At 54.5% G+C, this 23,852-nt stretch overlaps 10 protein-coding genes across 10 annotated transcripts; 6 read left to right on the top strand and 4 right to left on the bottom strand.

The window, feature by feature from the left end:
• Nucleotides 1-848: 848 nt before the first annotated feature.
• On the bottom strand, nucleotides 849-2,657 carry G647_03682 (uncharacterized protein; the record flags this gene model as incomplete). The annotated part of the gene is made up of 1 exon (XM_008728027.1): nucleotides 849-2,657. One exon carries the CDS (start codon nucleotides 2,655-2,657, stop codon nucleotides 849-851), a length of 1,809 nt encoding a protein of 602 aa, XP_008726249.1.
• Nucleotides 2,658-3,884: 1,227 nt separating this feature from the next.
• G647_03681 (uncharacterized protein) lies at nucleotides 3,885-4,463 on the top strand (the record flags this gene model as incomplete). Its single annotated transcript, XM_008728026.1, has 1 exon — nucleotides 3,885-4,463. One exon carries the CDS (start codon nucleotides 3,885-3,887, stop codon nucleotides 4,461-4,463), a length of 579 nt encoding a protein of 192 aa, XP_008726248.1.
• Nucleotides 4,464-5,379: 916 nt separating this feature from the next.
• On the top strand, nucleotides 5,380-8,019 carry G647_03680 (uncharacterized protein; the record flags this gene model as incomplete). Its single annotated transcript, XM_008728025.1, has 1 exon — nucleotides 5,380-8,019. One exon carries the CDS (start codon nucleotides 5,380-5,382, stop codon nucleotides 8,017-8,019), a length of 2,640 nt encoding a protein of 879 aa, XP_008726247.1.
• A 1,077-nt stretch (nucleotides 8,020-9,096) lies between these two features.
• Nucleotides 9,097-10,540, top strand: G647_03679 (uncharacterized protein; the record flags this gene model as incomplete). The annotated part of the gene is made up of 2 exons (XM_008728024.1): nucleotides 9,097-10,254; nucleotides 10,310-10,540. The coding sequence occupies 2 exons, from the start codon at nucleotides 9,097-9,099 to the stop codon at nucleotides 10,538-10,540; spliced, it is 1,389 nt and encodes a 462-aa protein (XP_008726246.1).
• Nucleotides 10,541-11,079: 539 nt separating this feature from the next.
• On the top strand, nucleotides 11,080-12,546 carry G647_03678 (uncharacterized protein; the record flags this gene model as incomplete). Its single annotated transcript, XM_008728023.1, has 1 exon — nucleotides 11,080-12,546. One exon carries the CDS (start codon nucleotides 11,080-11,082, stop codon nucleotides 12,544-12,546), a length of 1,467 nt encoding a protein of 488 aa, XP_008726245.1.
• Nucleotides 12,547-13,381: 835 nt separating this feature from the next.
• Nucleotides 13,382-15,679, top strand: G647_03677 (uncharacterized protein; the record flags this gene model as incomplete). The annotated part of the gene is made up of 2 exons (XM_008728022.1): nucleotides 13,382-13,585; nucleotides 13,646-15,679. 2 exons carry the CDS (start codon nucleotides 13,382-13,384, stop codon nucleotides 15,677-15,679), a joined length of 2,238 nt encoding a protein of 745 aa, XP_008726244.1.
• Nucleotides 15,680-17,373: 1,694 nt separating this feature from the next.
• Nucleotides 17,374-20,436, bottom strand: G647_03676 (uncharacterized protein; the record flags this gene model as incomplete). Its single annotated transcript, XM_008728021.1, has 1 exon — nucleotides 17,374-20,436. The coding sequence occupies one exon, from the start codon at nucleotides 20,434-20,436 to the stop codon at nucleotides 17,374-17,376; it is 3,063 nt and encodes a 1,020-aa protein (XP_008726243.1).
• A 1,055-nt stretch (nucleotides 20,437-21,491) lies between these two features.
• On the top strand, nucleotides 21,492-22,405 carry G647_03675 (uncharacterized protein; the record flags this gene model as incomplete). The annotated part of the gene is made up of 2 exons (XM_008728020.1): nucleotides 21,492-21,738; nucleotides 21,795-22,405. 2 exons carry the CDS (start codon nucleotides 21,492-21,494, stop codon nucleotides 22,403-22,405), a joined length of 858 nt encoding a protein of 285 aa, XP_008726242.1.
• Nucleotides 22,406-22,553: 148 nt separating this feature from the next.
• Nucleotides 22,554-23,087, bottom strand: G647_03674 (uncharacterized protein; the record flags this gene model as incomplete). The annotated part of the gene is made up of 1 exon (XM_008728019.1): nucleotides 22,554-23,087. One exon carries the CDS (start codon nucleotides 23,085-23,087, stop codon nucleotides 22,554-22,556), a length of 534 nt encoding a protein of 177 aa, XP_008726241.1.
• A 158-nt stretch (nucleotides 23,088-23,245) lies between these two features.
• On the bottom strand, nucleotides 23,246-23,801 carry G647_03673 (uncharacterized protein; the record flags this gene model as incomplete). Its single annotated transcript, XM_008728018.1, has 2 exons — nucleotides 23,246-23,733; nucleotides 23,786-23,801. 2 exons carry the CDS (start codon nucleotides 23,799-23,801, stop codon nucleotides 23,246-23,248), a joined length of 504 nt encoding a protein of 167 aa, XP_008726240.1.
• Nucleotides 23,802-23,852: the final 51 nt, after the last annotated feature.

Below are 23,852 nucleotides of genomic sequence, written 5' to 3'. Positions count from 1 at the left end.
GCACCTGATAAGGGCTGGGGTTTTCATAGACTGGCGGACGGGAAGACAACTTGGACGGACACCGAGAAATGAGAACAGAGCATTGATACCCTGCTGTGCATATAGGATCCCACAAAGGGATTGACGATACCCACGAGGAAATATTGGAATTGAGCGACGGCGCTGTCTGGGATTATTCATGCTGTCATTGAGGAACTGGAGAAACAGAGCGGTACAAATTGGACGAGGCGAAAGGGGTTTCTAAGAGCATGGATCTTGGGAATACTGCCCAAGTCACAACTTGCCGGGCTGAGTCAAAGACTATACCTGGCTCTGTTCTCCTAACAAACCATTTATGCCTCCTGAAGTTCTGATGCAGGCTTTCACTGCCGTAGTGCCCTTGCCCGCGATTCCAGCTGCAATGGATGGATGTGACGAACGCCCAAGCACTAACGTTCCAACCACCACACCTAAGATGGTTGTGGATTATCATCAAAGCGTGGCGCATAATTCCGAGTGCACAATGTCCATTGCTCGGACGCCCTCGTGTCGTCTGGCTTCGAGACATCAGTGGAGACATCCATGTCACATCTCAGTATGCATGTGTATTGTTATGCCGTGTCAACATGTACGTTCGAAGAGCTAAAGTAGAAACTCGACAATGGTCTATACAATCTTTCAAGTCCGACTCGTGGCAACGCAGACCCCTGAATAGTATCCCTGGGCCGTGGTCATTGATGTACGCATCACCTGAAGGGGACACCACCAACGCCATCGCCCAGAAGTAAGAACATCATATGGATAAAAAGTCGTCTTGACTCCCTAGCATTGAATGGGCTCTCGAAAAAAAAAGGAGAGTAGCGCCGCCATCAAGCCCGGTTCTCGACCTTGTCCTTTTCGACCATGATCTCGTCGTCCTCCCTCTGACTGTGGTCTGCCTTGGTCTCGGCTTGGTCGTCCCCTTCTCCATTCTCATCTCGCATGTGCATTTGTTTCTCAACCTCTTCTTGATTTCCTGCTTGCTCTGCACGTCGTTGCTCCTCCTGCTGCTGCTGCTCCTCCTCTCTCTTCCTGCTCTGCCTGATCTGCTGCATGACGTCGTGGGCTTGGGCGGCGTATTTACATTTCATGCGTATGCCCTCGCCGTACTTGTAGAAGATGAAGGGAAAGGGGGCGCAGGCCAGCGCCAGGAACGCCGGGATGGTGCTCGCCCAGTGGATGCCGAGGTTGTTGTACATCTGGACGGTGAACAAAGGGAAGATGGCGCCGAAGAGGGAGCGCAGCATGCTGCTCGCGGCGAGCACGCTGGCCGCGTAGATGACGTACGCGTCGATCAGGTAGTTGACGCAGGCCAGGAACACGAGCACGACGCCGAAGCCGAACGGCGCGGACGCGATGATGCACACGATCCAGTGGATCGAGGGGAAGTTCGTCCACGCGAACCAGAACATGCCGATCGGGATGGCGACGGCGCCGACCAGGGCGGGCGGGAGGCGCGACTCGGGCGGTGCATCTCCCTTGTGTTCCTGTTCGACGCGCGCGTACCGCTTGTTGTCGACGATGGCGTAGATGACTCCCAGGGTCATGCCGACCGCAACGCCGATGAAGGCCAGGCCGCTGATGCCCTGTGACCAGCCGCGGTCCCGTCCGAAGACGATCGGGAAGGCCCCGAAGAGCATGTACAGCGTCCCGTACAGGATGGCCATGTAGATCGAGATCAGCAGGACGATGGGCTCCAGAAACATCAGTATCCAGGGCCGCAGGAGGGCTGTCTCGAACGCCGCCCGCGGAGTGACTTTGCCCTGTCGTTTTTCCACGGTCGAAATGTACGATTTGCCGGTTCGGGCGGTCAGAGCCTTCGCGCGCCGGGAGAGGATGACGGGGGCGTAGGTCTCAGGCACCACGAGGCTGCCGATGATCCAGAGCACGCCGGTGAAGATGGCCATCACGCCCTCCACCCAGCGCCAGCCGATCGACTGCGAGACGAACCCGCCGACGATGGGGCCTATGCACGGACCCAAGAACGGTGCTGAGGCGAAGATGGACATGCCCAGGCCGCGTTGCTTGGCCGGGAAGATATCAGCAACCACACCGCCGGCGTTGGTCAGTGGTGAGGCGCCAAACGTGCCGGCCAGGAACCGCATGACGATCAGAGACGCCATGGAATTTGCCCCCGCCGCGCCGGCGTTGAATGCGGTCAGGAGGGCGTAGGTGGAAAAGAAGAGAACCTGGCGTCCCCATAACTCACTGAGCGGCGCCCACAGGAGGGGCCCGATCGAGAATCCGAGCACGAAAAGAGACACGCCGAGGGTTGCGACCTCTTGACTGCTTCTGAACTCCTCGTTGAGTTGCACTATGCTGGCCGTGTACGCCGTGCTCACGAACGCCACAGCCAGGGCTGCGAACGCCACCGTCATGGTGAGACACCATTTCTTCCAGTCCGGCCAGTTCATAGGGTTGCGAGGGTCGTCGGGGATGAACTCGACGATGTAAGGATCATCTTCCGTGCCGGAGCCTTTGTAGGGGTATTTCAAGACTGCCTCTGTGATGAGCGTCTGGCTCGCCACGAGGCGCCAATGCGGCACTTTGGCGTGTGAAGCAGGCTTTTGGCTTTCGACGTCGGGAGCAGGGGCGCCTGTCAGGGTCGAGGTCAATGAGGTTGCAGGTGAGTTGGGCATTTTGCCAGCAGCGCATGTACCTGCCGTGGAGAAGGGAGTATTTGGGACGGGCCTTGGGAGGGAAGAGAAAGGGAATGGCGGTGTTGATGAAGACGCTCGTTATGATATAGTTTACATACCTAGAATTCATTGAGATGCGTCAACAGCTGCATAAGGATATGCCCGGCGCCCGAAGGCCTTCAGCCATATCTTCGGCCCTTGCTGCAGTTCTTACGTAGTAGACCTAGTCGCCATAGGCGATGGGTCATTCGTGCCCACATTACATGAATAGCGCGTTCGCCCGGCTAAAGGCAATCAAACGTCTCGAAACCCAGCAAGACGAGGTATCGCGTGAACAGACGTGACAGGGAGAGATGTCCAGGACTATCCGGTTACAGTTCGAGTTAGTCAGGAAGAGATTCACTAGCCGGAGCTAGCCATCAGACCCACAAGATTGGAGCCCCACCATTGGGCCGCCGCGTTCTAGCGTTGTTTCGGCTCCTTCGTATTCGTCGAGACGAGAAACCTGCGTCATAACTGGGAGTCGATTGGCTCTTTTGGGTCTCCTCTTCTCGCCCGAGAAGTCGATCGGTGCATCCACGACGCGGACATCAGCCAACGAGGTGGGAAACTTGTGGGAAACACCAGATTCGCGCCATCCTGGTTATATAATCGTCGTGTTCGCACTACGAGTACGAGTACGCCGTGCACACGAGCTCGCAGATCGGGTCCTCTCCAGATTGCCCCGTTGGGGCCAAGATGTGCACGTTGTTATGCGCGACATGACAAGGTGTTTATGCAGCCCAGTAGGGACGTATACCAAAGTCCGATTCTGAAATCGCGTTCCTTGTTATCGCCACCGTTCCGGTGCGAAGGAACGTTGCTAGTCCCAGTCGAGACTCATTCGACAAGAGCTGCCTGGGACGCGGCTGGAAGGATAACGCTGCCTCACTTTCACGGCTACCGGACACCATACAGGAGGTGGCAGAGTTAGAACCACATTTCACTGACCGCTGACTCTCAGATGCGCTTGGGACACACCGAGGATCGCTATAGGACTCCAGTCCGTGTCAGTTGGGCTATCGCCACCAATGTGTTCTTTAGGTTTGTGCCGAGTTTCGTGTCGTCATGATTGTGCGTTTTGTCTCCTGTCACCATCCTGCCTCAAATCTTTGCGACGCAACCATTGTTTCTCAGGAAAGAAACAGCAGACTTATCAATAGCCTACCGTTCCACAACGCGTTCACGATGCCAGAAGCTCCCGGATCCGGAACAGAAGATCTCCATCAAAAGTACGAGCCTCATCCCGACCCCGAGGGATTGACAGGTCATCAAGGCAAAGCTGTCGATTACGAACCTCATCCAGAGAAATCATTGAAGATATCACCCGAGCATGAAGCCATCGTGAAGTCAATCTCGAACTTGTACTGCGGCAGTGCCAGCGAGAGGGACATGTCGGTGTACGCCGAAAAAGCCATCTACGACGACCCATTGTCATACTGCGATACCCGATACAAGATCGCTGGGCAGTGGTATGGGTTGCCCAAGATCTTCGCCAAGCTCGAGACCAAGAAGATCGAGGTGGTCAAAGACACGCCGACCGAGATCGTCTTCAAGCAGAGGCAGGCGTACACCCCCAAGGTATTCAACACGACCAAGGAAGTCGATTCTCTGGTGTCGTTGTCGCTGGACGAGGAGGGCAAGGTGCGCTATCACAAGGACATGTGGAATGATCAAGATTACAGCCACTCGGGCATTGGCAAGCTGATCAAGAATCTCAACGGCGATCATACTCCCAAGATCACGCAACCTCCGGACTCGTTATAAATTATGCTGAGCCGCACCCGATAGTCGGAACCATGCCGTGTCTGAGCGGGCAGATCGAGACTAAGTACCAGTGCCGCATTGACTGGCGGCTTGGGCAGAGAACGAGTATTTGTGCCAGTGAACATGAGTGTACCGAGCGCTACCTGCATTGGAGTTGTTGTGCAGTATAGGTCGCAGGTAGGAATGGTTCTTCAATTGCCATGCTGCTGTTATCGGAACGGCCAGACGTTGCCAAATCCTAAGAAATCAGGACCGAACAGACGTACGTCCTATACTCCAGGCTAAGTAGGTGGGGATGTTAATATATCTGGATAGGCTCGCCGCCAGTGTAGGAAGCCGGCAGAAACGGAAATACTGAAGTCACATGCTCTAGGCGTGAATCGCAGTTTCTTTCCCTTACAATAATTGGTTATTGATGGTAGAATTCCAGAGCTAAGTGCGTGTTAGTACGTATCGGTACTTTCAGTTGCAGCCACAAAAACAAGCATCGGTGGCGGTGCATTAGGGCGCCGTTAGGCAGGAAGCCTGAGCCCCGGGGCCCGGTTGTTGGAAGGACTGATGCCCCGAAAATGCGCCTAAAGTTTTCCAGTCGCGGCAGTGAGTGGCTCGCAAGTGACTCCCTGCATTGTTGGCACTTGGCGTCATGGTCTCGAGCCATGCTTCACCTTCAATTCCTGTGACCTCCAGATCCAGACTCGAGTTCCGAATCTGCCCTTCTACACCAAACCGTCAATTGAAGCAGTTGTCAAAACGATGACGGCCCAAGCCCACGACCCTTCTCCTGTGCTGGTCCTTCCTCGTGCCTCCCTAACGACGCCCTAGCCATGGCCTGATCCCGCGCCCTCCCTGCCGAGACCGCACCTGTAACGTCGAACCACCCAGACAGCGTCTGATCGTGGAAAACGTCGTGGACAAAATGGGTATACTTGGGGAGTGGACGGTGAGGTTCTGGGAGTTCAGCAAGAAGAACGTCATCCCCGATGTCTTCATCAAGAGACGCTTCAACTTCATCACCATCCACTATATGTACATGATAGGCATGTCGCTGTTCGGATCGGTCGTCATCTATGGCATTGGCGGCATGCCGTACATTGATGCCCTCTTCTTTGCGTCGGGTGCCTGCACTCAGAGCGGCCTTAACACCATCGACATTAACACCGTCCGCTTCGGCCAACAATTCATGATGTTCCTGTTGGCCATGCTGTGCAACCCCATCATTGTCAACACTGTCGTTGTCTTCGTCCGGCTTTACTGGTTTGAGAAGCGATTCGAAGACGTCGTCAGAAATTCGAATGCTTTGCGTCGGACCAAGTCGAGACAACGCACCGCCACCATGCCGAAAGACGACCCCGAACAGGGCATCCAGGGAGTGGCAGGAAGAGCGATTCGCATCTTACGGAACACCGGAAGAAGCACGGGTCCGCCAGATGGAGGAGAAAAGCTCGAACATGGCCATGGCAATGGAAAGGCGGTCGATCCGTCTGACGCGTCCAGCCATGAGGCCGAACAGCCACAGAATAATCTTCCCTCTGATCACTTGCGCCTTAAAACCTCCCGGTCGACTGACGACGTACGTCTCCCATCACAGCTGAGTCCCGAGCAGCATATCCGCTTTCTCGAGAATCAGCGAAATCCTAGTGACACAACCGCTTTGAGGATTCCGAGCCCCCGAGAATTCGAACGTGGAAGTCGACCGCAAAACATCGCCGACGGTCTTGACGACACAGTCCTACGCCCAATAACGAGCGAACCAGACTTGCCCAGCGCCAATCAGAGACGTATCGACGAGGTGAAAGTCGGGGATGATTCTACTGGTCCTACCCATATCGCATTCGACGAGCCCCAATTCCTTCGAGACCGTCATGACAGAACTGCCACCTTTCCGCGGCTCAACACGAGGCAATCTACACAGCCGGCCTCTTCCTATGACCTTCCTGAACCTGGCCAGGTTCGGCGGAGGGGTTCAACTACCTTCAACTCGCTTCGCCGTGTCAATACTCCACGCACACAGGACATCCCCGCACCGTACTTGAGTTGGCAACCCACAATCGGGAGAAACTCGTTCTTTGTCGGTCTCACAGAGGAGCAGCGAGAGGAGCTGGGTGGCATCGAGTACCGAGCGCTCAAGGCTTTGGCTTTGATCCTCGTTCTCTACTTCTTCCTCTTCCATCTCTTGGGGATCATTTGTCTTATTCCGTGGATATGGCGGTCGGGTACCTACGGACCCGTCGTCACTGCGCAAGGACAGGGAAGAGTCTGGTGGGGGGTCTTCACGAGCGCGTCTGCCTTCAACGACCTCGGGTTCACCCTGACCAGCAACTCAATGCTCTCCTTCCAGCGGGCCGTCTTTCCCCTATTGCTGATGACCTTTCTCATCATCATCGGAAATACCGGATTCCCGTGTATGCTCAGGCTCACCATCTGGGCCACGTCCAAATTTTGCAAAAAAAGCAGTCCACTGTGGGAAGAACTTCGCTTCCTTCTGGACCATCCTCGTCGATGTTTTACCCTCCTCTTTCCACGAGAAGCGACATGGTGGCTGTTTGCCATCCTGGTCATCCTCAATGGGCTGGACCTGATATTTTTCATCATCCTGGACCTTAACGACCCCGCAGTCACGGCGTTACCTGCAGGAATCAGGGTCCTTAATGGAATCTTCCAAGCCGCCGCAACTCGAACGGCAGGCTTTTCGGTGGTGAACCTTGCGGACCTGCACCCTGCGATTCAGGTCAGCTATCTTATCATGATGTATATTTCGGTATTCCCAATCGCCATCAGTATGCGAAGAACGAACGTTTACGAGGAGAAGAGTCTGGGGCTGTACGGTTCACCTGCTGAAGAGAACGAAGACGAAAATGAACCCAGCTATGTTGGGGCCCATTTACGGCGGCAGCTCTCGTTCGATCTGTGGTACATATTCTTGGGCATGTTCATCATTGCGATCGTCGAAGGCGGCAGGTTGCAGAATACCAACCAGTACGCCTTTACCCTCTTCTCGGTCCTGTTTGAGATCGTGTCAGCCTACGGTACTGTGGGTCTCTCTCTGGGCTACCCAACCATCAATGCTTCCTTTTCCGCCGAATTCCATGTCTTGTCGAAATTGGTTATCATTGCGATGCAAATCCGTGGACGACATCGTGGACTTCCGTATGAGCTTGACAGAGCTATCTTGCTGCCATCAGAGAGTCTGCAGGCGAAAGAAGCGAAGGAAGCAGAAAGGGTCATGTCCCGGGTACAAAGACGCAGGTCGTCCATAGGAGCGCACTCGAACATGTCGGCTGTCGATGGCATCCTTGAAGGCCGCCAATTCAGACCTGAGACGGGACTGGCCTCAGGCTATCGCGACAAGGAGGAGGATCCCGACCTCCACCTCCGGCCTCGAGCCAACACCAACCGGTCAATTCAGTCTCACAGGACGGCAGGTTCGAACGAAGCACACCAGCTACACAGTAACCGACACACTGAGCCTCATAGTGCGAGGCGCGGGCTGGGCGTTGGGATGTTCAAACTGGCCGAAGGGGTGGAGTCCATCAAAGAGGAAAGATCGCACGAGTGAATTATTGCAACCGGTCAAAAAGCGAGGCGAATGAGAAAAAATGAATCTTGTACCTGACAGAGCGATTATCACAATACCACTGCATTGAGCGACGGCGAATGGAGTGCTTTTTGGCGTGGGCAATTTGTGCTTGTGATAGGATGGTAACCTACGGACTAACGAGGAGAAAGGAGATACTGGGAATATGGGGGCTTTGGCCCTTCGAACTATGCTGCACACGAAAACGAGGCTAGATTTGTACATCTGCTGCACTCTTGTCTATAGGTTTTGAGCAGGGGGTCTGAAGAAGATATCTGAAGTGCTCACTGAGTTCCCGATTTCACCAGCCCGGTACGAGTACAGAGCACTAAGCGGGTGGAGGCCGCCCGTGAAGGGGCCAGCAACCCCTGGATCTTGGACGAGAAGAGCAGCGGCCGTGCCAAGAAGCGCCAAGGGATCTCGATGCTTGTCCGCCTATCGTCTCCAGTTATTCCGCGCGGAGGAACGACAAACGGACATTCCGATTGGCTCCCTTGAGCCCCCGCCAAGGTGCCAATGTCTCCTAGACAACCGCCTTTGGCACTTGAGAGCGACACCATCGTGGCGGGACACGCGGCGCTGCTTCTGTGCTCTCGGCGGCCGGCCTCCCGTGAAATGAGCCTGTGACACCCATTGTCCCTTAGACGCCTTGGGTTTCTTGGGTGCTGTTCATGTTTCGGAATTTGACTTCTCGGTGCGTCCTTACGGTTTCCCTTCTTCCTGATCCCTATCTCGACCCTATTCAACTTTGCAAGGAACCATCAAGCGTCGTTCTTTGCTCTTCCTTTCGCTCAACACACAAACATCCAGCTGAGCTGGGTGGGTTTCTCGCCGTGGTCGCCGTGTCTGTCGCTCTCTTCGAGACCGTGCTCGTCGTTCGCTTCAGCCTTCGAGGTGTACGCCCCTCAGTCCGTTCGTGCAAAACTATCTTTAGCTCATCGACTTGAACGCCCCTCGGTCCACGATATCGGGCACATCGAATTCGTTTTTCAGTTCACCGGCCACACCTTTGCCCCTGTACTGATACTGCACCTACATGTATATTAACAACAGTACATCATGAGATCGAGAATATTTGCGGCGTTAGCGCCGTTGGTCGGCTTGCTGCCGATGGCTCAGGGTCTCGAACTCGACCTCAACAGCATGGACTCGGTCAAATCCGTCACCTCGACGTTAGCATACGACATGATGACCTACTATTCTGGAAATCAATCGGGTCAAGTCCCAGGCCTGCTACCCGGTCCCTGTGACAATGTCGCTTGTTATTACTGGTGGGAAGCAGGGGCCATGTTCGGGTCCCTGATCCATTACTGGCAGTATACAGGCGATGAGAGCTACAACCACGTGGTCACCGAAGCTCTTCAATTCCAGATTGGACCCGACCAGAACTTCAACCCTCCGAATCAGAGCAAGAACATGGGTGTCGACGACCAAGATTTCTGGGCTTTCTCTGCCATGGATGCCGCCGAAGCGAACTTACCCGATGCTGGTGGCGATGCGCCTTCATGGCTCGCTCTGGCTCAGGCGGTCTTCAACTTTCAGACCACACTGTGGGATCCGGCGACCTGTAACGGAGGCATGAGATGGCAGGTTTACTCCTTCAATGCAGGCTACAACCTGAAGAACACGATTTCCAACGGTGGTTATTTTCAGTTGGCAGCCCGGTTGGCGAGGTATACGGGCAATCAGACCTACGCGGACTGGGCGATCAAGATGTGGGATTGGATGGAGGCCAGCCCGCTGTTCCAGGTGCAAGACGGCACGTTATTCATCTGGGACAACACCGACGCCAACAACAATTGTACCGACGTGCAACACTTCGCCTGGACGTACAACTACGGCACCATGTTGATGGGCGCGGCGGCGATGTACAACTTCACGGGCGGAGCGGAACCGTGGGGCTCACGCGTGAACGAGATCCTCGACGGGGCATTCAAATTATTCTTCCCGGCCGAATACGGGGGAAATATCATGAGCGAGTTTCAATGCGAGTCAACGATGGTCTGCAACAATGACCAGAGCAGTTTCAAGGCGTATTTATCGAGGTGGATGGCGGTCACGGCCATGATCGTTCCGGAAACGTACGACACGATTATGCCCAAGCTGAGAGATAGTGCTGTTGGAGCAGCGCAGCAGTGTACTGGGGGAGACAACGGGAGGATGTGTGGCAGGCAATGGTATGCTAGCTTTGATGGAAGTTCGGGCGTTGGACAGCAGGTATGTGGTCTCTCACTGCTTTCGACCGGGGACAGATTACTGACTTGGAGACAAGATGCAAGCCCTTGCCGTCATCGGCGCCACGACAGTGAACCCCTCGATCGCACCCAAGACTGCCAACACTGGCGGCACGTCGGAGAGTGATCCAGACGCTGGCACAGATGCTAATGCGTCGCCCATCATTGAGCATTCCCCGATCACGACGGCGGATAAAGCGGGAGCTGCTATCTTGACTCTTTTGTGCGCCGGTGTCATTGTTGGCGGAAGTGTCTGGCTCATCATGTAGATTTGAACGGCATTTAGCGGGACGGCATTTCATGTCCATGTACTTTTGTGTATCCAACGGACTTTTGCATCTGAATACGTAGCACCAGTGTGAATGACTAAGGCTCAACAAAGAAGGACACCCCGGACTGTCTCCTCATGCCCTGGCCATTCAGCCACCTCGCCACCTGGCCATCCCTGGGCCTAGAGATGCTTGCAGCACGCGCTGTGGGGATGAAGGCGGCCTCTTAATCACCGACTCACCGTTTTCGGCACAGTCAACATCCTGCGTCCACAAACATTCCTTTACCTCTGCTATGATGTATGATATGCCATGACATGATTATGTGTGTGTCTTCGAGATGACCATCGTGCTTGGGATCTGATTATGGGTGCACGTGCTCCGACATCTATTTACATCTCGCCGCTGTCTACGAGCCCACCTACCGACTCTCTGTCCAGCACGACTGGGTGTGGACTATGGAGCTCACATCAACCTTTGAGACTCTGCAACACCCGCACCGTACAGATGGCTCACCGCTGGCGGGGGACGACACAGCCATGCCTCCGAATCCAAGTCGCGCACCCGCCACGAAGAGTGATGCTCCGAAGAGACACACAAAGGGGTTATCCTTGAACTTTCCGATTCTCCTGCCTACCAACCTGCAATTGTCACAGTCTCCCGGTGGCTCTGCCGTCCCAAGTCCTATCGAGTCGAGCAGATCTTCGCCGCGGATCCGAGCAGCACCCTCCACGAGCCCCGATCCGGCGACTCAACCGCAAGACAAGAGTAAAGCCAGAGGAAGCGGGGAGTTTCTGACCCTACTAGCGGCACAAGAACGCAAAGTGCTTGAGTTGAAGGAAGAACTGCAAAGAGCGGAGGCGGATTTACAGATCCTAAAGAAGCAATGGGCAGCGTACGAAGCGAACAAGAAAAGAGACGAGGTGAGACAAGTCAAGAAACTGCAGCCAATGGCTTTGGATGATGTCGCTGGAAGCGAGACACCTGCTCCGGAAGAGGATGTGGACGAAGAACGAAGACGAAAGCGTGCGCTGGTGGAGAGAAACCACACAAGTCACGCGACCAACGGAGGATCTGGCCTCAGCAGAAAGGGATCCAAGAGAATATTCGAAGGGGGCAGGCACACGAGGACGCTGAGTCTGCTAAGCCCGACATGTGTCAAAACCAGTATCAAGCCTGCGGAAGACACCAACCCTACACCGAACGACACGGCTGAGCTCGAAACTGAGCATGACCAAAAGCCCTCGCTGTCCAGAATGCCGACATTGGATGGGCTCATCTCCGGTGACGCTCTCCCTCTTGGATTCGGCAAGACCTACAAAGACCTAGCAGCACACCGCAGATCATTACCCCCAGTTGCAGCGGACATGCTGGTGAAACAAGGCAAGCATGTCTATGACGGAGTCAGGGAGGGTCTGTGGACGTTCTTTGAGGATATCAGACAGGCGACAGTTGGAGACGAGGGTATCAACGGCACAGCAGCTCAGCAGCGACCGGTCAGGCCGAATCAACGCAGACCGGCCAGGAAGCCTTCCGTGAAAGCGGGCAAGGGTACCGCGAAAGACGCACTGGACGCTTCGACACCGCGGTCAAAGGAGAAGTCGTTCTGGAATGAGTTCGGTCTCGATACACCGCAGCGTACCTCGGCAACGTCATCCAAGCCCCCAGAGAAACCGAACGGGCATGTACAGCAAAAGAGCAGCACCGACTCATCCAATCCGCCGAGTCTCCTACCCGACCTAAACGACAACGACGAGGTGGAAGATAGCTGGGACGCATGGGACTCCCCGGTCAGCAACAAAGTCTCTAACATGGCTCCAAATGACGAGGCCAGCAACACAACGAGCGGTGGCCTGCCCTGGCCGGAGATGCAGCGGGTGACTCCAAAATTGACGAGAACAATCAGCGACTTGATGAAGGAATGGGATTCGAATCCGAACGATTCTACGGACATGAATGCGGCTCGGGAGGGTCAAACGCATATACTTGACAGTCCGCACATATGACAACGATCTATTGAGCGTTCGACTGTCCCATGAGAGATGCGAAATGACAGCGTTCTTCCATGGCAACTTCTTGAGCTGAAATTGAAATCATCCTCTTCCTTTGTCGGATGACTCTGGCGGCCAGGCGCCTCTGGAAGATCAGCAGCGTTCCTCTAGCAACGTAGCTGGTCCAGAGATTTCCAGAACGTCACTCCCCCCCCTGGCTTGTTCCGAGGCTCGTTAGAGCCCGATGGCTGGCTTGATAGCACCATTCTTGGTCCTCTCATGGTTCATCGGTAGAAAAATGGGACATGCAGGCTCGAGGTGGAGGCGGGCAGAAACGGGCCCCTGCATTAGCGTGTCGCTGTCGAAAACTAGCGCGGGGCCAGGGTCACGCTATCCCCCATCCGGCGGGCCGTTACCATGACGATAGGCCGTAAACATTGAAGCTGCACCTTCATTTCGCAGTCCAGAAGCCCGCAGGCCGCTATCCACGATCTCGTTCCAAGCTGCCAGCTCTCTGTAGTTCGGGTCATGCGGCTTGAGCCCAAATCCTATCCACAGCCTTAATGTCTCGTGAACCCCTTTTACAAGCCTCGTCGTACTTACATTATATCCTTGGTGCTGCAGGTCTTCACCTACATGCTTTGTACCACCACGGTCGTCGAACAATTCTGCATCCTGTACCGGCGCACCATTCTGCATTCGCATCTTTCAGATTGACGCTGGCGCTCGCTCGCCCTTGACCACGACGTGCTCCCACGGATGAGCAGATCCTGGCTTCGAACACATCATTGCGGTTGAAGGAGATATAGGTTTCAAGACATTTGGCAGAGAGGGATACAACAGCAACCACATGGCGATGATATCACCCTATTCCGAGACCCCCCATGGGGTTCGAACGGCTCCGCAAAGCTACTTTGAGATACAAGAAGACTCTTCGAATGGCGACACTCTGGCAGACCGATACCAGATGCTGGAAGAACTCGGCAGTGGCTCATTCGGCATCGTCTACAAAGCTATCGAGAAAGCCACTGGCGAGATTGTCGCAATAAAGCATGTACGTTTGGTGGATCGGACTGCGGTACTTGAAAATGAAGGACTAATCCGTGGTGGTCAGGTCGATCTCGAATCCTCGGAAGAAGATCTCTCTGATATCCTCTCCGAACTCTCCGTCCTCTCCTCCTGCTCTAGTCCCCATGTCACCAAATACCGCCTCGCTTTCCTCCGCCGGCAGACATTGTGGATTGTCATGGAATACTTGGGCGGTGGATCCTGCGCCGACCTCCTCAAACCACCGCCACATCGCCTGTCGGAAAGCCATATCGCCATCATATGTCGCGAACTGTTGCTCGGTCTGGCGTATCTTCACAGCGAAGGCAAGCTCCACCGGGATATCAAGGCTGCAAATGTGCTCCTGGGGATGGACGGCCGGGTCAAACTGGCAGACTTCGGGGTCGCAGCGCAGTTGGTGGGACTGAAGAGCGTGAGGAACACCTTTGTCGGTACCCCGTTCTGGATGGCGCCCGAAGTGATTCAACAAGAAGGTCACGATGCGAAAGCGGATGTCTGGAGTCTCGGTATCACTGCGATGGAATTGGCGCATGGCGAGCCTCCACATGCGAACGTCCACCCGATGAAAGTCCTCTTTCTTATCCCGAAACAACCTGCGCCCAGACTCGAAGGCACTCAATGGTCCAAGGACTTCAAAGACTTTGTGGCTTGCTGCTTGACCAAAGACGTGGACCGAAGAAAAAGCGCCAAAGAATTGCTCGGCCACCGGTTCATTCGGGCAGCAGGGAAGATCGAGGGTCTTCAAGAGTTGATTCTGCGGAAACAGGATTGGGAGGCCAGCAAAGGCGGAGATAGGAATCTGAAATACTACGCCGAAACGCTCAAGAACCTGTCTCAATGCGATAATGACGATGGCTGGGTGTTTGAAACGATCAAAGCCGTGCCCACCATGAATCTCAGAGATGCGCAGACGCAAAAGAAGAGGAAGGTTTCGAGGACAACGGTCGACGTGATAGCCGAGTCAAAGGAGAGCGCGACCCAAATGATGCAACAGTTGTCTTTGGAACGTCGACCAGAGCCCGACCAGAGCCCGACCAAGTTGACCATGCGCAAGATCTCCGAGTCAAAGCAACAGCAGTACCAACCAGACCGAAGAGACTCGGTAGATTCTCTCTCCGGAAAGCGGACAGGCAGGAAGAGATTATCCAACGCCCAACCAAGACACCCCCTTGGTGTCAACATGTCCTTCGGCAACAGTCCTAGCACAGTCCGACAGTTCAGACGGGTGTCGACTAACAATTCTGTCACGCCCGACGAGAACGAGGACCCGAACTCTAGCGTGATCCGGACTCCTTCCAAAGCGAAGCCTGGCATTGGTGTCTTGGTCGACTTGGAGACGTCACTGCTCTCGAAACCAGACAAAGATTCGAGGTTCTCTACCGCGACAACACTGGCAATGGAGTCTAAGGAAGCGAATCTCGGTAAGAAGCTATACAGCCATGCCATTGGGCTGTCGTGCCAGGACATTCTCAACGACACGGCGGACGAGGTCAAACGAGAAGCCGTGGCAAGACTGGCTGAGGCCTTCTCGGATTTGGAGAGTGTTGATCCGGACGGGATGTACCATATCATGTCGTCCATCATCTCGAAGATGAAAGAAGACGACACATTGAAAGCGATGCTGCCACAGCCAGCACCTGCCACCACCAGTTCGCCGCAGAAAGTCAGTCACGCGCAGCCTGAGCTGGTCGTCTCTCCTGAAAAGCCGGCTATAGCGAACGAAAGTCGCCAGGTGACACCGAGCACACCGACTAAATCCGGGCAAGCAGCCAAACTGGTGCTCGCGCAGAATAATCCGCACCTGAAATCCCATCGAAGACGACAGTCCGCGCAGGCGGTCATAGGTTCTAGGAGTCCTTCACGAGTGAATTCGACGAGTGTCTCGCAGGTGAATTCGCCTCTGCGGAACTCGAGTGCCGAGGAGCGAAAGGAAGGTAGGAAAGTGACTGGGGTGGATGAGACGGAGGAGAAGGAAATGATAAAGGGCCTGGTGGGTGGTTTGGAGCATACGAGACAACTTGGCGAGAGTCTTTTCGATCGGTGGTGTGAAGGGCTTAGGGTGAGATGGCCTGCCGTCTGAAGAAGAGCACTCGCGCTTGTTGGAAATGGAGAAAGTAAGTGCTGCGTGTGCATGCGTGGTGCGTTGGCATTTCATGATTATACCGCTCGTTGCCAACTTCATCTTCTGGGCACGACGGATGCCTTTACTGTGTGCTGAATTCATGGAACGACCTTTTTGGGGGCTCGGGATTTGCATAGCGCGCGACCTGGATTGGATGGATTGCATGGGGGAGTTTAGAAGGGAGACTACAGTAACTTACTTGGTCGGCCTGTCTGTTCAGTCACTTGCTCTTGCTCTTGCCTTACACTACACGAGTGTACCTGTCTAACTCGACTCGACTCGACTCGACTCGGCGACAGACGAGAATTGTACAGAAGGGCGGGGAGCGGTGGCAAGGACACAAACTGCCAGGTAGGCATCGCTCGCAAGCAAGCTCGCAAGCGAGCAAGGCACGGCTTTGAGTGTCAAAGAACAGACCTGGCGGGGGAAGATAAAAGTAGATGGATAGATGGATAGACAGACCCTCCGCAGGACGAGGAAATTCCCGCCACGGAGTTTAAAAGTAGATGTAGTATGTACCTAGACACTTTAGATCTCACGGCCGAAGGGAGAGGAGGGAGGAAGGAGGCAGAGACGGGGGGGAGAGTAGGGCAGGGAAGGAGCAGAGCGGATTGCAGAGACGAGGGCCTCGAATAGTAGCATGTACTGTAACTTGTACTAAATCATATACCATGTACTCTATACTGAATATGCGTATGTGTATGTGTATCATGCATTGTGTATCGTGTACCACGTACTATGTATGTCTGTATGTGTATGTGTATGTGTATGTGTATGTGTATGTGTAGGTGTAGGTGTAGGTGTAGGCGTAGGCGTATGTGTGTAGACTAGTAGACTAGATATAGATATCGTACCGCGGGTCAGTGAGTGAGCGAGTAAGTACTGGAAGTACAAGATGTAGGTTGAGTATCTACTCCTGTACGGAGAGTGTATTCCCTACAGTACCTACATTCTATGTCCTCCAGCTTTGTACTGTATGTAGACGACGTCGACCGTGATGGAGATCTCTGACTGTTTATGATTTGTTTGTACTACTCCCACTGTTGTCATGACTATAGCTATACTTACTCGGAGCATTACCGGGTCTAGTATACTATAGCACAGCACAGCACAGCACAGAACACGACAGGACACGACAGGACACGACAGGGCACACTCATCCAACAGGATCCTATTAGACGTCCACAGCATATTGTGCACGCATGCATGCATGGTGGGTATCAAAGTACATCCGTCGTCCTCTCCAGGACGTCGCAGACAGCAAATCACACATGCGAACTCGGTACTCCCGGTCAAGCAAGTTGAGCAGGGTACTGTACGAGTAGAAAGCACGGAGCCCGCGCAGAGGAGAGGATGGCAGAGCAGAACAGAAGATTGAAACCGGGAGAAACCGACCAACGCTCGCTTGAAATACGCACACCAGCATCCGCACGCTCACGCTCACGCTGACCTGCAAGGAGAAGTCAAGAGAAGCCAAATGAAGCCGAATGTAACGCAAGACCGCCGGTCTGCATCTAACCCTCCTCGTGCTCCTCCCCAGGGTACTCAGGGTATGCATGTAGTCCAAGTCCGAGTCCAAGTCCAAGTCCGAGCCAGGAACAGACCGTGCATACCCTGCAGGATACCCTGCTACCCTGCCTACCGCCTCCGCCCTACGACCGCGGAAGCCGATTCCTTCCCACGACCAAATCATCCAATCTCAACGTTAGTCCCAACCCGACGCCTGATTCCTTCTTACTCCCGCCAAAGAGGTCCATCTCCCGTCTTGTCCGCGGCGTGACGGCTTCGTTTGGCCTGCGTGGGTTGTCTGTTTCGCTGTGATTCGTCATAACTCTCTGCTTGGAGGTGTGCTTGTGATCCCATTGCCCACTGCTCACGACACGCTCGAGCTGTTGTACCACGTGGCTGGCGTTGTCGTCCGCGTATAGATTCTGGTTCGTATCCACGGGCATATTCTCATTGTCCTCCTCGCTTTCGTTCTCCGTCCCGCCCTGGCTGCCAAAATCTCGTGTAATGATGCTGGCGAACGAGGTGCAGCCGGCACGCGACGACGATCGAGAAGGGTACAAGGACAAGGACCGTTGATTCTGGTCTGTCTTGGCCAGCGTGCGCAGTGCCAACGGGGCCATGGCCTCGCCTTCCTCTTCTGGGTCGGGAGACTCGGCCCGCACGCTGGCGTCCTCCCAGATTGAGCCGCCGCCGGTGGACATCATCGAGGTGACTCTGCTCGAAAGGGAGATAGAGAGATGCGACCTTGGAAGGCACAGCGTTGGTTTCGTGCCTTTGGTCGAGTCAATTCGGTGGAGATTGCTCGCGTTGGCGAGAGGACTCGGACCACGACTGAGCAGCCCTTGATGTCTCTCTTGCGGAGGCGGCGGAGATGGAGGCGTACTCGAGATGGATGGAGCACAAGTCGAGTTCCTGAGACCCCTGACACGTTTATTTAATGGCGGAGAGGGCAGAGCAGTCATCTCGGGGCTCTTGTCTCCGCTGGCGTTGGACCTTCCTTGCTCGAGAAGACGGGCCTCTGAGTTCATGCTTTTCAACATCATGACGGTCTTTCCCAGAGCGAGTCCAGTCTGACCGTTCGGCCCGGGGTATTTCCCCACGCGATGCTTGTGGGTTTGTTTGTTTTGAAGAGGGCTGGTGCTGCTGGTTGTCATTTGCGCACTGGTTCGGGGACTGCGGGGGCCCTTTACCAGCGACTTCCGTGGGTACAAGGACGAGGAGTTCAAGGCTGGAGACGGCAAGATCGGCGACTCGAACGGTGATGGCTCTGATGGCCGCGCCGAGGGTGGCGTGTTGTTCACGTCAAGCTGCATCGAGTGTGGGAGCGGCCAATGACAAGGAGTGTTATTGTATGGGCTTGACATTGCTAAGTCCATGTGAGTGGAATTGAACACCTCCGAGTCCGGTCTTGGTGTCCCCAAGGGTCTGCGTAGTCCTGGAGCGGAGCTGGCCGGAGGCTGTATGTACTGTTTCCGAGCTGGACGAGGCGTGGGCGTCAGAATGGGGGCGTTTTTAAAGAGAGATGGCGTTGGAGAGGATTTGAGGTCCATGGGAGCGGGCGACCTTGGTCTGAAAATCGGTCGAAGTTGCTTGATCTCGAAGACGCTTAATCTCCCTGTGGGAGTTGCGCCCGTCGAGTTCGAAGGCAGCTCTTCTCGCAACTCTGGCAGTCGTTGCACACTGGACCTTCTGTCAGGAACAGGCAAATTCATGATTCTGATGCAGTTCTGCCGTTTATGACCACGCTTCGGTCCGTCAGAATACGCCGGGGACGCCAGAGAGTGGCGTTTGGACAAGGAGCCTGTCTGCCGGGTCCAATCCAACGGATTTCCTGTGGCCACTGAGTTGGGTCGCCTCAAAGCCTCGCCAATGGCAAAGACATCGTCGTCGGGAATGAGACCCGGAGCAGGGTCACTCACTGCGCGCCATTGTGCAAGCTTCGATGGTTCAATCATGGAATGCCGGTTAGGTAGACCGGATTGCTTCCGAATCTTATTGACCTTCAAAGGTGGTAGAGTCCAATTACTGGCATCGATAGTCTTGAGAGATTCTTCTCGGACAACGATGGGTGGAAGTCGCGGAAGGTCCGAGAGATTTCTCGCCGGGCTTGCCTCGTCCAAGACCACAGTTGGATGCAGGGAGCGAATGCTTGCACCTGTGACCAGTCCGTGGATCGTCTTCCTGACCGGTGGTGCCTGGAGTTCTGGCGTAGCGAACTCACGCTTCAAAGCGAGGTCAAATGCGGGAGGCCGCCGGTTCTGTGCAAGACAGGAATGGTTGGCATCTGCTCCATTGATGGCAGGCGAGCTCATGGAGGCTCCCAAGACTGAACTGCCAACCGTCTCGAGACTGACGTTAGATGCTCTCCTCAGGTCATGATTCTTGGGCCGTTTGAGGGCGTCAATCGCAGGCAGGGGTGGGAGGGGATCATCTGGCGCCATTGATGCCGTACTAGTCGCACTGGTGGAATACGGAAGTCCGTGCAAGGTCGACGCGACATTATGCACACCTCCTCCTCTCCTCATGAGCACGCTTTCCCGTGCTGTTATTTCCATAATTTCAGTAGGCATGCTTCTGGAGCCTCGCGTGTTCGCGTCGGCCAACGGCCACTGGGTGGAAAGATGCTTTTCCGGCCGGGTCACAGCAGTTTCTGGAAGTAACATTGTCGTTGAATGAGCCGAAAATTCAGATGTATCCGCAGGAGCGCTTGTGGGAGGGTCACTGAACTCGGTAATCGCTGATAGAGGCGATCTTTGTATTCGCTCTATTGGCACCGCTTTCCGTAACTTTCCCGCTCGGCGTGGCTTTGGGATATACAGCGGTTCGCCGCTGAATCCACGCTGTATGCTTCTGTTGGTTTTGGATCGCAGCACCTCTGTATACTCGCCGACATGTTCGTTGGAGGCCCCCAGTTGTCTCTCCTCGTCGTCGCCAGGCTTGTCATCGTGACCGATGGATACAATTCCATATGGTAACTGAACACTTCGTCGGAGAAGGGAGCTCGGAGGCATGATGTGAGAGTAGTTGAGGCCATTGGCACTGAGTTTGGTTCGGTGATAATTGCTGAGACCTCGCGTCAGGCCATGCGCTTTCAGGATCTTAGTGTGACGCCGCCGCTCCAGACTGATTGCGAGCAAGATCCCTGTAATCGTCAGAGCCGCAGCACCAACGACCGCCACGGTTATTATTGACCCTATCGACCACATCGTTCACTTCTCGACGCCTCTCGCTCTGTCGATCTACATGAACCCGAAACATGGTGGAGAAAGCAAGTTTCGGGGGTGCTGTTTGCCCGAGTGTGTCCGCGCGATGGCTGGAATGCGGGAGATTGCACAGCCTTGTGGCAAGGGATGCAGTATCAAAGAAGAATGCAAGGGGACGTACCTTCTTCGAAGCACGTGGCTTCCGCAAAGGCCAGCTAGGGCCATGATAGTCTGGCTGAAAAAGAATAAGCTGCTTCAGAACGCGTACGAGTGTCTGAGGTTGCTCGGGGAAGAGAGGCACCATTCAAACATTCTCCTCTGAGAATTCTACTAGGACAGACCAGCCTGAATCATCGAGGCGTCAGGCCGGCTGTAGATTGATAGAAAGACAAAGCATCACGCCTGGACGCCATTGTCTTTGCGCGAAAGCACAGCACCGTTGATTGTGGAGGGCGTCACTGTCCATTCTGTGCGATCCAGCAACACGGTCGGATCAGATGGGAAGGCGGATGTGGCGAGTGTGGCACTTTCTTCACACCATCGGAAGGGTGGCTAGTGGCTCGTAAGGAATATACAGTATGCTTTTAGACTTGAGGACGGTGATATAGGACAGGAAGATGAGTTTGAACAACGCGTCGAAATCAGTCACGTACAGAAGCGGCAGTTCTCCGGTGGTCATCTCCCCCTCAGCACGCAGACTTGGGCCACATTCAGCGGCGTCAGGAGGAGCTGCTACATTGGTAGAAATCGTTCTTCATCCCGGGATAAGAGCGCCGGATGTGTGCCTGCCAATTGCCGATAGATGCTCGGTTGACTCCGCCAGATGGACAACTGTCGAATTCCTGGTCCTGGTCCCGGAGCGGCAATGTTCCTTCAACGGGAACAGATGTGGGGGTTCGGCACGCAATAGCAATATATAAGCAGTAGCGGTACTCTTATTTGCAGGACTACATTTGCTCCATTGAGAGGTTCGATTATTGGTAACCATCGCAAGAACAGATTGAGTGATCCTGCCGTAGCATTCTTTACCACGGGAGCCTCAGAAACGAATTGTCAAGATGGATGACGCCATGAATGGAGGGAATTTCAAACACTACAACACCGAACCGCCTGAGTCGAAATATATCATGCCGTTGTTCTCGTTGAAGGGCAAGACAGCGATCATCTCGGGAGCGGGACAAGGCATCGGACTGGCAGTGGCACGAGGATATGCTGAAGCCGGCGCCAACGTTGCGATTTGGTTCCATTCGAACAAAAAGGCTCACCAACGGGCGGAGGAGATCGAGAAGGAATTTGGCGTCAAGTGTAAGCATTGAACCTTTCATGAGCATGATAGACTCGGGTGGCTCAACCACCCATAGGTCGAGCATACCAAGTCGACGTTCGAGATGCGGCGGCGATCGACGAAGCCATAGTTTCTCAAGTCAAAGAGTTCAACAACCGCCTCGACATATTCGTCGCCAATGCCGGCATCCCCTGGACTCAGGGGCCCATGCTGGGAGGCGAGCTGGAGCACTATCGAAATGTGATGAAGATCGATGTCGATGGCGTCTTCTACTGTGCGAGAACAGCGGGCAGAATATGGAGGGAGCAGAAGAAGAACAAGCTGGACGGTTTCACCTATGGGAAGTTTATTGCAACTGCCAGTATGTCTGGACATATTGCGAACATCCCGCAATTGCAGACTGCCTACAATGCTGCAAAGGCCAATGTCAAGCACATGTGCCAGTGTCTCGCCGTGGAATGGGTGCAGTTTGCCAGGGCGAACAGTATCTCTCCAGGATACATTGCGACCGAGATCAGCAACTTTGTGCCTCCCGAGACGAAGAGTATCTGGAGAGACAAGATCCCGATGGGGCGAGAAGGAGAGCCGATTGAGTTGGTGGGCGCGTACTTGTATCTCGCCAGTGACGCAAGTTCCTATACCACAGGAACTGATATTCTGATTGATGGGGGATACTGTGCGCCATAATGATAGGAAGATCGCTCCTCCCCAGACCCATGTCGCATTCGAGTAATTGCACCATCAAGATCCAAAAAGCTCGTGTGCACGGTCGTAGTTGCTGGATTTTGCTGAAGCGCTGAGATGAACCTGGTGAAAACGGCGGCTGTGGTGGTGCTCAGATCGGTTCGGTCATGGCAAGCGTCTCTTTCGGTGCCTGCACGTCACGTCCAACGCTCCGCGACATTGAGGCTCTCCGCTGTGCTATCTTCCCTTCTCGAACTCCTCCGATTGCAATCGTCTTGGGCTGCGGAAACCTTGCTCGAGGACGGCGTCGGATGGAGGAATGATTGTCATCGTATGAGTCGGGTGACTGGGTGACGGGAGTCTGGTCATCTGGATAATCCTCATTCTGGTCATCGTCGCCCAATCGATTTGACTTTTGCGCCTCCAGTGTCAATGGGGCCTTGACGCATTCGTGCATGTTGCATCTCAGGACCTGTGCGTAGCGGACTGCTAGAAATACTGTGCAGATGCCCAGAGCCACGACTCCGATGATGACCAGGACTGTCGACTGCCGAGTTCGGAATGGGTTGTCGATGATTGTCAGTACTGAATCCGGTCTGGATACGGAAAAGTATGCCCGCGGAGGTTCTGTGGTAGAAGCGGTCGAGTTGAAGAGAACCTCGTCCTCCGTGACCTCCGTGGACATGTTGAGGTGCAATCTGTTGCCTCAAGTTTTGTCAAATATGATAGACAACATTTCCAGGACCAAATGCAGACCGGCCATCTACATGTCGCAGCCGGGAATTTGCAGACGGGAGAAGGGTAGCTGGGTGCGGTACAATTGCGAATCAGATATCTTTCCGTTCACTTGACCCGGAGTACGCCAAACGCTCGGTCTAGCTCTTCCCCTTCACGGCTTGGGGACATTGCCGGAGCAGAGATGGTGTTCGCAGGTTGGCCATCGAGTAGATTCTCCCCCTTTGCCTGTGCCTTGGTAGGCTCTAAGATCTTCTCTTCACGATCCAACCAACCGGGTGCGACCCGTCGCTTCTCTGCCAGATCTCGGTCTTTGATATCTTGCTCCCAGTCTTCAATGGCCTTCTCTGCGTCCCTTACGGTCTTCTTGAGGTGCTCCTGAAGGGCTTTACACGAATTTATGATATCGTCTGGGTGAGCAGAATGACCTGAGGACGAAGTGACATATTTGGGCTTCCCCGGGCCATTCTCAGAGACGAGGGAAGGGGGGAGCGACGTCGGCACGGATCGAAAAGTGTACGGAAGAGTCACAACTGTCGGCAAGGACAAAAAGGGCGAGACCGTCAAGGGGACCTGAGCCAGCAGAGGATGGGGTTCTGGACAACAGTCAGTGTCCGAGACCCGCAGGCTACTTGTAGGATGCCATACTGTGGGAGTCAAACATGTTGATCGGTCGCTGAATGAGGTGAGAGGTCGGCCTAGGAAGACACCTCCG

The sequence above is a fragment of the Cladophialophora carrionii genome (assembly GCF_000365165.1).
Source record: "Cladophialophora carrionii CBS 160.54 unplaced genomic scaffold supercont1.3, whole genome shotgun sequence".
Lineage (NCBI taxonomy): Eukaryota > Fungi > Ascomycota > Eurotiomycetes > Chaetothyriales > Herpotrichiellaceae > Cladophialophora > Cladophialophora carrionii.
The sequence above is the reverse complement of the archived record's forward strand: the minus strand, read 5'-3'. Positions and strand labels throughout refer to the sequence as shown.